General features: G+C 42.9%; 2 protein-coding genes across 4 annotated transcripts in view; one reads left to right on the top strand and one right to left on the bottom strand.

The window, feature by feature from the left end:
- Window positions 1–8,250, bottom strand: part of Gbeta76C (guanine nucleotide-binding protein subunit beta-2) — a 27,365-nt gene extending 19,115 nt beyond the window's left edge. The window contains exons 1-2 of the mRNA XM_071689188.1: window positions 8,117–8,250; window positions 5,103–5,182 (exon numbers count right to left, since the gene is read on the bottom strand). Of these exons, the coding sequence (XP_071545289.1) occupies window positions 5,103–5,171 (69 nt within the window). The 5' untranslated portion in view covers window positions 5,172–5,182; window positions 8,117–8,250. The remainder of the gene's footprint in view (window positions 1–5,102; window positions 5,183–8,116) is intronic.
- The window catches only part of LOC139763253 (multifunctional procollagen lysine hydroxylase and glycosyltransferase LH3-like), an 86,254-nt gene that overhangs the window by 36,138 nt on the left and 37,212 nt on the right, over window positions 1–12,904 (top strand). The gene's annotated exons all lie outside the window — the stretch shown is intronic.

Here is a 12,904-nt window from a genome sequence, read left to right as displayed (position 1 = left end):
TCGAAGCGTAGGGTCTCGTTGATGTGTGATGTGTGGTTTTATGTCTCGTCGTCTGTGGTTCTCGTATGAGGTGATCCATGAAGATACGTGTGAAAAGGAGGGGAGAAAATATATTCGTAAATAATAGACTCCCTACACATACACGCACATCTACACATTTATACACTTATGTACACGAATATTATGAATACACACACACACACACACACACACACACACACACACACACGTATATTCATGGTCCAGCCAGGTCTTCAAACCCCAACGGTTGTCCTCATAACAGACCCTTCTATTCTCATGATCACCCTCATATTACGTTCCTCATACCCTCCCATTCACATGGTATTCTTATCATTATTTTTCTCCGCCTCCTCTCCCACTGCCACCGTTGATTTCAGTCCCCGTTACGCGACTCCCGTCATGATGGGAAGTACGGCTTCGTCACGGCGTCTTAGACAGCGTGACAGGTGGCGTAACGAGCGGGTGTCACGTGACCACCCGGCGTTACAACGAAAGGTTTGGGTGACCGAGATGTGGATGTCTCCCTCCGCGTCTGACGTAGTCACACTGGCTATTGAGCCGTGTGTTCGAAAGATCTTCGAAATGGAAATTCTGTAAAGATCAGGACTGCGACCTGGTGTGACGGAATATCCTCCGGCCTTGATTTCGAAGATTAAAGTGGATCATCTTGTGATCCAGAAATGGATTAAGGGATTATTAACGCCTATGGAGAGGTCATACGTTTGGTCGTATTTCCACAAGACCCTATCGTAGAGGTTCTTGTACCGCCTTTGTGTTGACGTTGTCTTCAAAGATCTCATTTCTGCCATTTTTTTTCCCTTTTCCATCATGTCTGTGTGTCTACATGAATTTAATTTCAGTGTCACATCAAAGGCACATTACATATCAGTATTGCCTTCGCTGGTGGGAATATGGTCAAGGTAGCTGTTCAAATGCTACACAACACAACCTTGGATTAAATAAAGAAAAACGTAATTAATCTTAGCGTGATAGTCAATAAAAAGCCGTAAGGTGACAGGGGTACATTACTAACTATCAGTTGCCTTGTTAGTAACATGTCGTTATAGTACTCTCGTCATGTTACTCTCTTCAGGGTTCAATCATCGCTCCCGCTGTGTTATATTCGTCAAGGTACATATGCCATATTACACCTTCCAAGGCACACCCGTAACGGTACACCCATCATGGTACACTGTAACGTTACACCCACCATGGTACACTCGTAACGGTACACCCATCATGGTACACTCGTAACGTTACACCCATCATGGTACACTCGTAACGGTACACGCATCATGGTACACTGTAACGGTACACCCATCATGGTACACTCGTAACGGTACACCCATCATGGTACACTCGTAACGGTACACCCATCATGGTACACTGTAACGGTACACCCATCATGGTACACCGTAACGGTACACCCATCATGGTACACCGTAACGGTACACCCATCATGGTACACCGTAACGGTACACACCCGTCACATTAGCAGCTCCTCATTGCCTTTGGAGACTCCAGTCCAGGGCAGGAATTGTCAGCCTTGCGAAATGTTTTCATATAAAATGATAAATGATTTATATTTTCCTGTGTGACTTGGAACTTTTGTGAAATACGATCGCTATTGTTTGGCAAGTTAGTCACTTTTGTTTACGGGTCATGAAATCGGGAGGTGACTTTTTTGATATTGTATTTATTCTTTTTCCTTTTACATCCACATTATTATTATTATTATTATTATTATTATTATTATCATTATTATTATTATTATTATTAGTAGTAGTAGTAGTATAATGATTTCAAAGGCTACATTCTCGAATGCAAGCCTTGAATGAAGTTTTCATCTTCTTATAATGAATTTCCTGTGATATTCTTGATATATATATATATATATATATATATATATATATATATATATATATATATATATAATATATATATATATATATATATATATATATATATATATATCTTCCTGTTGTTAAAGGTTAACTCAGTAAATTATCGGGTTATCGACAGCAAGACAGCTAGTTGCTCTGTATAGCTACTTGCTCTGTATGACTAAAACTGACGTGAATATTTTAGTTATCACTTTAGGATGACTGTTGACAGTAGAAGACTTAAAATTTAAGTGCCAAGATAACTTCCTGCGGGTGTTAAGTTTGATAATGACGATAGACCCTAAAACTTTATGTGCCAGTTTGCTGCAGATCGTAAAGTTAACGATGATAAACACTAATAAAACCTTTTAATGCCAGAATAACTTACTGTAGACCGTAAAGTTAATAATGACATACCTTAAAACCTTTAAATGCCAAGATAACTTGTTATGATTATTAGTAATGATAAACCATACAACCTTGCATGGCAAGATAACTGACCAGATGAGCAAATATAACTATGATATTAGTGACATTGTCACCTCTATGATAACTAGCAGTATGGACGAAGGTTGTCCCTATTAAACGCATGGTTTGGCACTCTGAGGTCATGGTTTGGCACTCTGAGGTCATGTTTTGACACTGAGGTCATGGTTTAGTACTGAGGTCATGGCTCTGCACTCTGGTTTCTATTAAGTCTGTTGCTCTCTTACGTGTCTGTCCCCCCCCCCCCCCCCCCCCCACACACACACACACACACACACACACACACTTACATCATCCCAGCCTCCCGCAACAACTGGCAGGCATCACAAACAAGCTGTTGTGTTGGCAACACCTGCTCAAGATAACTGCCTATTCATCTCTCTTTATCACCCTTTCGTTTACGTTTATTTATAGTCATTCTCTCTCTCTCTCTCTCTCTCTCTCTCTCTCTCTCTCTCTCTCTCTCTCTCTCTCTCTCTCTCTCTCTCTCTCTCTGTCTATCTATCTATCTCTGTCTGTGGTTTAATATGCTGACTATTTTGCCTGAAGGATCCTGCTCAAGGGGTCCTACCTTCATACCTGTAATTTGAATATTTATATATTGACGAAAAACCATGTCGATATATCTTCCCCTTAAGATTGCTCTTCATCTCTGTGATAACCATAAGCGATACGAGTAGCTTAAAAAACTGATTAGTTTTCGTATATTATTTATTATGTTTATGGTCCAGTGAGGTTTTTATAAGAGTAATGCTGTATGTGGAACTACATATATGCAGTACACGATTTTATATCGATGCAAATTTTTTTGTTGTTGTTATGTATCAAATGTCGTATGAGTTGTTGATAGTTCTGATGCAGAGACGATTGAAATTGATCTTAATTGAGGGCGATGCATGAGGGAAATTGATGGATGCTAAGAAGAGAGGAACAAGTCAGGGAGAGGGAGGAAGTATATGGGAGTATGTAGGAGAGAGGGAGGGAGGGAGTATATTGGAGTATGTAGGGGAGAGGGAGGAAGTATGTGGGAGTATGTAGGGGAGAGGGAGGGAGGGAGTATCTGGAAGTATGTGCGAAGGACAAATAACAGGCCTGATGATCCATGACGAGGTTATATGGTTACACTTATCCTAGATTGCGACAGAGACGGGAGGGAGAGAGAGAGAGAGAGAGAGAGAGAGAGAGAGAGAGAGAGAGAGAGAGAGAGAGAGAGGTGAGGGAGGGAGGGTAAGCTCCGTCCGCTTCCCTCGCCAGTATGGCTTCCCACAAGTACCAGCCCTAGTGTACTGGGAACTGCAGTCGTGTGGCTCGCCTGGTGCCACATACACTTCTGTGGCTTAATCAACAACGATATAAGCTTATATTACAGCTTTAGCCGAGGTTACGGCCACTGTATGGCCAGCTTCATTCCAATAGTGGCTGGCGCAGCTGATTCCCGTGGTTTGAATAGGCTGCATCACGTTTTCTGTGTGCAGTTGTTGTTCATTAGTTTGATTCACAGGTCTTTCACCACCTTATCTCTCTTCTTTTCCGTGACTCTACTCACCCAAGCACTCGACATCGGCCTCCTTATTATGAAACATTCGACAAATCATTAAGTTACTCACGCCATTTCTTCACCTCGTCTCTGCTTGTTCCCGTTTCGCCACTTGCCATTTTCTCCGATGCTTCCATTTCTTACATAATCAACCTCCATCCAAAACATTATCTTATTCTACCCGGAATTCGCTGATATTCGCTCACCCTGCTCGCTTCCCCCCCGGGCCAGCCCCTTGACTTTCTGTCGCTTTCTCTTGTACAGCTCCCAATCACACACACTCCATCTCTGCAAGAAACTGTAATACAACTCTTTTTATTCCCCTTTCATTAGGAATTTAACTTTGTCATCGTAACACTCGCTACCCATTTCTCACATGCCCAGCTTCCGCATGTCATGCGCCTCTCTCTTGCACATGTCGGCTCTGCTCCCCTAAATACCTCCCATTTCTCACTCACTCCCCTGGCTTCATTTTATGTAACCTTTTGTCATTCTACACCCAGTCTCCTCTCTTATCTCTTCACAGGAGTGTCTTTTTTCCAAGATCACTCACTTGCATTTTCTCTGATTTACGTCTTCACGTCACCTCCATCTTCACAACATCATTATTTTCGCTCCCTCATCTTCACTACACCATCATCGCTATGGCACCCATTTGTCCATGACTAAGTCGCATTCATAAACACTCATATTGACTATACCGTCATCTTCACTACTTAGTCTTCATTATCCCCCTTTGTCTTCACTACATCCTTTAATAGATACGATCCTCGCTAAGCTATGGCCGTCCTTGAACTCCTAGTTCGGTTTTATCTTCACTACACTCAACCTCACTACACCTCCATCTTCACGGATGAGGCCATCATTACTACACCCTCGACGCCAGAGAACCCTGACCAAACCTTTACAAATAGAGTCATAGGGTGAATATTCCGCCCTAGACACTTGTGCAACACCATCATTGATATTATTATTATCATTATTATTATTATTATTATTATCATAATAATAATAATAATAATGATAATAATAATAATAATAATAATAATAATAATAATAATGATTAATAATAATAATTATTATTATTATTGTTATTATTATTATTATTATTATTATTATTATTATTATTATTATTATTGTCGGTGGTTTATGAGGTTGGAATAGGTAGGACCTACTTGAACTTTGGCAATGGCATCCTGAAGCTCCTTCTTAAGCTTATCCACCTCGGGGTCCTTGGGCGGCATCCTGCTGGTCTCTGTCAGGGAGGGAGAAAGAAAACAGAGAGGCGGTTAGGTACTTGAGGAAGGTGTAGGAAGATAGTCGACAACCTCTACAAACAATTTTTTTTTTCTGGAGAAAGACCAGTTTTCTTAAATGTTCAGAGACAATGCAGATTATTCCCAAATAAATTTCTTAACACAAAGTGTAAATGTGATTTTATATATATGTTTTTCATTTTAATAGCACATAATTATTGAGTTACAGTCAATCATATTATTAAGACTTAGATTTATATTTTCACTAAAAGTGGTAGTTCAAGACTGTAGTATTCATAGATGCTATGTGTTGTTAATGTTTACTCGAGGACATTGTTAAATGTAGCTACCCCTCAAAGAAAACGGAAAATGGTCAGTGAAGAGGTAGCAGTAACTAAACATTTTCTCGCGGGTGATATTTTTTATGATTTGGTTAGTATGATTAAACTTCGTCTCCTGTACCTCGAGGCTGCGCTACATCCAGTATCAGGGAAATGTAAGCTTTTCTAGAGTGAGAAGTTCTTCGACGTGACTCTACTCCTGGTGATACAACCTCGCTAAAAAGTGACTTTTCACTTGCGTTTTAACCTCGATCAGATGGAGTCCGGTAGCACCTATGCTGCCAATAATCACCATCAAACAATAGTGATACTTTGAGCCTTTGATGGTGAGAGCTGGTAGTTTGTAGAGGTAAGGCCCCTCAAGTGTAGACATTTATATACAAACTTTCAGTTTATATAGATGAATGGAGAACGCCCTTTGCAGGTTAGCTATACACTACGATAGAGAATACTGTATAGAATTGCTTATTACCGCCGAGACACTAGTCACAGGTGTTTGGAATGTGTTTAGCGGCTTTCTTCTACATTTCGTCCCCTCCGTCCCCTCATTGGCTAGCCAATCCCCACTCCCCCCCCGAACCTCCAGAAACCTTAGCAAACTCCGCTAGTTTCCAGTACAAGAGACTTCCGCTAATATTCGCTGTTGTGTCCAGTTCGCTTGACGCCTTTTGAAAATGTTTATAAAATTACGAATTATTGTGTATACTAGGTGAGCCCTGTCATTTACATTTCGTACATTGGACGTGTTTATAGACCAGAGACGAGAGGATGTCCTATGACAACATTTGTGCTGACGAGTGAGTGTAATATTGTAAAATTATTAGTCGAAGTGAGTTGAAAGTCTTCGTGGAGGCTTTGGTGGGAGCGGCGTCCAAGAGGCTGAGTAAGGAAACACATTGGTTGCAGGTGACTCTCAGGGGCTTCGTAGATTTGACACTCGCTGTTCACTTCAAGTAATTGTTTGATTTGTTTCCTGTTTTCTTAGTGAGGGAGAGTACGTGCCAGGTGCCATTATCTTGATTCCTTGAGGAGGACTGTGTGACTCTTTGAGGACGACTGTAGGACTCTTTTAGGACGACTGTAGGACTCTTTGAGGACGATTGTAGGACTCTTTGAGGACGACTGTAGGACTCTTTGAGGACGACTGTAGGACTCTTTGAGGACGACTGTAGGACTCTTTGAGGACGACTGTAGGACTCTTGAGGACGACATGTACGATCCTTAAGACGGCACGACATTTGAGCACGACAGTGTGATCCAAGAGACGGAAATACCCTTTAGCACGACGGAAAAGGTTTAAACTTTAAGGGTTAGGTCACTGCAGGTCGTCATGCCCAAGGATCGTGCCGTCGTGTAAAGGATCGTACCGTCGTGCTCAAGGGTCGTACCGTCGTGCTCAAGGGTCGTACCGTCGTGCTCAAGGCTCGTACCGTCGTGCTCAAGGGTCGTACCGTCGTGCTCAAGGGTCGTACCGTCGTGCTCAAGGGTCGTACCGTCGTGCTCAAGGGTCGTACCGTCGTGGAATGTTTATGTTGTGTGTTAGCTCTTCCGTAGTTCTTGATGAGCACCATATCGTTCCTGAGGTCAGGTCATAATTTGGAAAATAGAGAGAACCATTCACCAGTGGTCGTCCTGATGGTTACGGTGATGAACGAATTTTAACAAAAGATACACATAATATTTAATCCTTGATATGTTAGTCATTCACTGGACTTTTCCTTCTTCATATAAAGCTGGGATAACGTGAGGCCTTTCGGGTATATTGAATGTTAAAAAGTACACTTTCGTATATCCTGAAAGACTTTATATATATATATATATATATATATATATATATATATATATATATATATATATATATATATATATATATATATTTATTCATTTATTTAACCGCACATTTTCTTGTGCTTCCAAACCATCGTCACAATTTACAGTCAAAGAATTCTTCAAGTTATCTTAACCTGACTTAACGTAATTCTAGTAACAAGGCCCCCTTAACTGTACTTGAATTTGGCTCTGAAGATCTGCTCATTGTCCAGGTACTGGTAGATTGTTATAACACAGTTATGATATAGTACTTCATACCTTGATTAGTATTACTTAAAGGTTTGCGAATCCATGAACTAAATCCTGTAGTTTATAAAGAAAATCTCGTACTGTAGTAATAACTACATTCAGATCCCCTTAACATACTTATGAATAAATCTATCGAAATTTACTTGAAATTCTCGTGTACAGTTTGATGTTGCTTATACCGTTAGCAGTTCGTGTTAGTTGCTGGTGTATGTGAACTCTCTTGTAACAGTTCAGTTAAGTTTTCGAAGTGTTAACCTAATACTTTTGTATTTTTATACTTTTGAATGAAGATTACTCTGTTTTTGACTTACATACGTACGTCTATTTCCAGGGTTTTCTTTTCGGGAATACTTGAAGGATTAACTTTAGAGATGGTCTTCGAATTACGTATTAATATACTCGTGACTATTATCTTCAGCTGGTCCGGCCTTCATCAGCACTTTACCACTCGTGACAAACTCTCTACTTAAAGGACTAATTGATCGTTTACTTACACTTGGAGGCAGTACTTACACTGGTCCGATCGTACAAACACAGTCACTCCAGGTCAGGGGTGTGAGACGCACTGAGGAGGGTTAAACATCAGGAGGCACCGGTGAGCTGTTGTTCATCTTGTTAGTGGGAGCCTATTAGTCGCGCACCACTCCAGTCAACATTTACTGCCGCCTCTCTCTCTCTCTCTCCCTCCCTCCCTCTCCCTCTCTCTCTCTCTCTCGCTTCCCCGATAACTCGGTCGTATTTATTGTCTCTGGCAGTGTGTGTGTGTGTGTGTGTGTCCAGCGATCATAGCCACTCCCAGCCCCGAAGGGGGTTAGAGGCTTCGACGTCCGCTGGCCAGGTATGTAGCGAGGGAGATGGGAGAATGAGGCCTCGGAGGCGGTTTTACGTTTTTGGACGGGAAGCACCGACTCGCTGGCCAGAAGTTCCATGTTAGGTCAACGGAGGGCGTCTGCTTCAAGCAGGCTGCAGACACAATGCCTCTGACTTGAAGATTATTTCAAGCAGGATTCGGTCCAGTTATTCTTGAACGGAAAATTATGGGAGAGTATTTTTCGTACTTATTTTTGAACATTGGGGGAGAAATAGAAAAGGGACTAGATTTCTAAACATCGACTAGATTTTTAGATTTGCTGGACTTAGTTTGTTGTGGTCTGATGGCGTGCATACAGCAGGCGAACCAGAATCATTTCATCTCTGTTGTTTGTAACTGTTAGACTGACGTAATTGGCATCTTATCATTATAGTGCACTGCACATGGACGCTTGGTGATGTATCTATGCAAATGAGCCTATGCTCTCAGACTAAAATTAAGTAAAAGTAATCAATTAATCAAGTTACGATTTTGAAATAAGTAAGAAAATCAAGTTACCTTTGAACTTTAGAAGTGACTGAAGGGGTTCACTTTATAACACATGGTCTCAAGAGGTCCCCAACATGGATGTAAGGCTATTCTCTCTCACTACGGTTCCCAGCATGGAGGCATGGCTGGTCTCTCTCACTACGCGTCCTAAGCTACCATCGCGCTTCACGGGAGGCCTCCATCGCCAGGCACAAGAGTACCAGACATGAACATCGAAGTACGTACAGTTCGTGCTTCGTGACCCGTTCGCTGGCCACGCCAGACGCACGGGTCACGAGAACCAGCCTACGTTTTCCACGATGCCAAAAGCTGTGTATCAGAGGTCCAAGACTATGTGTGTGTGTGTGTGTGTGTGTGTGTGTGTGTGTGTGTGTGTGTGTGTGTGTGTCAGTTTCCAGGGGTTGTTGTTGTTGTTGATGACCGATATTAAACCTTGAGTTTGGGTTATTTCCTGTCACTAATCCTTCATACTTGAAAGACCTTTTTCCTGGTGTTTGAAGGTTGTGGCAGGATTTTACACTTGAGGTTTATTTGATGTATTTCCTGTTAAAATGCGATGTGTGAGTTTACGAGAAAAATATATTGTGTGACGACAGCGACAGTAAGCACATATGTCTACTCATGTACTTCTGTCTTTGTTGTTGGTGTGAGATCTGCTGTATCACTGGAAGTACATTCTCGCCAAAGAACTTCCGACTCCAAAGTAGTCCACATTTCGCTGCTGCTGGAAGTAGCGCAACGTTGGGCTGCAGAAGAGGAGGGCCTGTGTAACGCCAAGACCCTCTCTTGTGTACATTTGTGATCGCCATTTCCCGCATTAGCGAGGTAGCGTTAAGAACAGAGGACTGAGCCTTAGAGGGAATATCCTCACTTGGCCCCCTTCTCTGTTCTTTCTTTTGGGAAAAGTAAAATGGGAGGGAAGGATTTCCAGCCCCCCGCTCCCTCCCCTTTCAGTCGCTTTCTACGACACGCAGGGAATACGTGGGAAGTATTCTTTCTCCCCAATCCCCAGGGATAATATATATATATATATATATATATATATATATATATATATATATATATATATATATATATATATATATAAACAAATATTTGATAGTAATAAACGATGTAATTCCAAAAGCCATCATACTTCCGTGTTAGATACATGGGTATTTGTGCTTAATTCCGTGTTGAGTACGAGAATACTTGTGGTTTCAGTACTTGTGTTCGTTGATATGACCTTGCTTGACCTTTGACCTTGCTGGGGACCCTGGTGTCTGAAGGGGCAGAAGCCCTAGAGAAGACAGCAGGAATCCCTGGTGTAACACTGTGGTTCGTGGTGTTGTGTGGTGACGCTGATGTGTTGTGTGGTGACGCTGATGTGTTGTGTGGTGATGCTGATGTGTGTTGTTTGGCAGTGAGGTATGTTGTGTTGCCACATGTAGGTATGTTGTGTGGCCCATGTGTGTTCCAGTATGTTATGTAGTCTGGAATGGAATCTTCAGACCACAGGTGTTGCAGTACTTTGTGTTGATGAATGTTGCGGTTATGTTGTATATGATGTGTTTAGGGGTATGTTGTATGTTGTAGTGTTTTGATAAGTTATGATATGCGTTATGGTATGTTGCAGTGTAATCTGTCGTGTTTTATGCAATATTAACTTTTGATACATACGCCTCAAGTTGTGTTTTTTATGCACGTTATCTTCTGTTGTGTTTGTGTTGTAGAACTGTGTATTGGGATGTAGATTTAATGTAACGATGGTTAGGAAAAATGGCTAAAGAAATGGATCCAAAGAAAAGTCAGACATGTAGATGGGGGGAGGGATTGACCACTCCAGACATTTTGTGTTATACGGGGAGAAACGTAACGAGACGTGACACCATAAGAATATCACGACCCTGCCCCCTGGAAGATGGACTGGCAATTACTCTGGAAGGTATACGCCCACACCCCAAGCTGGAAAACATGGCAACGGTGTCGTCTGATCTCCGGGGAGCGACATGGAGCTTCTGGAAGAGGGTCCAGGGGAACGACGGCAAGAATTGTACCAGAGCCAGAGTGTGGAGTGCGTTAGGGGGGGAGAGAGTGGAGAGGGAAGCCCCGTAACCTGCCCACTTCGCAAGGAAGAAGGACAACTGGAGACGTGATACGTACGTGTAGATTGCCTGGAGGCCAGGATGATAGTTTAAACCTCACACACATGGGTAGGAGGGTTTGATAACACACACACACACACACACACACACACACACACACACACACGCAAACACGCACACAAACACACGTGTTAATCTTCAAGTGATCGAGGAAACCATATTATTCGCCCGTGTCACACATTGCCTCCGTCCGTCCGTCCGTCCGTCGTAAAATCCTACTGTGTGTACGTGACGCGAGGCGCCCCTTCCCACGCCATCACCCAGGCTTCGTGGCTCCCAGCACGTAGCTAAGCCACGCAGCTGCCACCGCCGTGCTGGTCCACTCCTGCAGAAGTTTCCAGTCGTGCCCTTGACCTTCCTGCAGAGCGGAGAGACGATGGAAGGACGCAGGGAAGGGAAGGGACGAGTACGAAGTGGAAACAAGAGTATGTGTGATGACAGGGTAGAGAGACAGAGGGAATGTGCTTGGGGGAGGAGGAGATGGTTGGCTGTAGGTAGGAAGGGGGTGTCAGGAATGGAACGTACCCATTGAGCACGACGGTACGACACAGGAACGTACCCATTGAGCACGACGGTACGACACAGGAACGTACCCATTGAGCACGACGGTACGACACAGGAACGTACCCATTGAGCACGACGGTACGACACAGGAACGTACCCATTGAACACGACGGTACGACACAGGAACGTACCCATTGAACACGACGGTACGACACAGGAATGCCGCCGCCTGGCATTTGACCTAACCCTTGAGGTTCGAGTCGAGGATTCGCGAGGTCGTAGCCATCGCTCGCACCACCGATGTGGTCAAGTGGTTCAAGTAAACAAAGGTGTTCTGGAGACGACATGGTCACCCTCCTGGTGTGTGGCAGACGACCAGATGCAGATGGCTAGTCGTAGATCATACTATGCTTCACAAAGGGTTTTAGTTCCATTAAGGTAACTCATGTTGTACATTAAGGTAACTCGTGTTGTACATTAAGGTAACTCGTGTTGTGCATTAAGGTAACTCGTGTTGTACATTAAGGTAACTCGGTGTTGTACATTACGTTAACTCATGTTGTACATTAAGGTAACTCGTGTTGTATTCTATATTACTATTGGTTTATGGTGCTCATTAAGGTTGCTCATACGCTAACGAAACAGTGATATGAACGAGGGTAGTAGGAAGGAGCAAGAGGGGGCTTTGTGAAATATCAGCAAACCTTACAAATTAATTAACGTGTGTGTGTGTGTGTGTGTATCTTCGTGACGATGAGAGCTGGAAACTTGAAACTTCGTATGCCCATAAGGGGTCCCCAAGGGTGTGCATCTAGTTATGTTTTCTTATTTGGTGTCAGAGAAGTTTGTTATAGTCTATGAATGTAGGAAATGATAAAATGCTGAGGCCAGCCCGGATAAAGGTGATGTTAACAGCTCACAGTATACCTGAGCCTGGACTATATCCGGGGTTGATTTAGGCTAGGCTATTTTAATACCCGCCCTGGGATATTCTGGGCTAGGACTCTCTACACCCGGGGGCTTATATTGGCCTCCCCAAAATTACCCCCTTCCCCTTAACTCGATCACACCCCGCAATACAAACTTGATAGAACACAGTACTTCATAAATCAGCTTTACAACACTGTGTGTCGACGGTGGAGTGTTTCTACTGAAGGGGTGAAGGTGTGTCACAGTCAAACTGTGGCTAATTGCAAGTTCCTCAGATTCCGGTGTTTAGTGGTTATTGTGTCGATGCCCAGATAACAAGGTTTGGGCTTCTTGTATCATTGATCTGTTGACGGTGTTTTGCAC

This window comes from Panulirus ornatus, chromosome 46 (assembly GCF_036320965.1).
Source record: "Panulirus ornatus isolate Po-2019 chromosome 46, ASM3632096v1, whole genome shotgun sequence".
In the NCBI taxonomy this organism is placed as follows: domain Eukaryota; kingdom Metazoa; phylum Arthropoda; class Malacostraca; order Decapoda; family Palinuridae; genus Panulirus; species Panulirus ornatus.
Note: the sequence above shows the minus strand (reverse complement) of the source record. Positions and strands in the feature narration are given on the sequence as shown.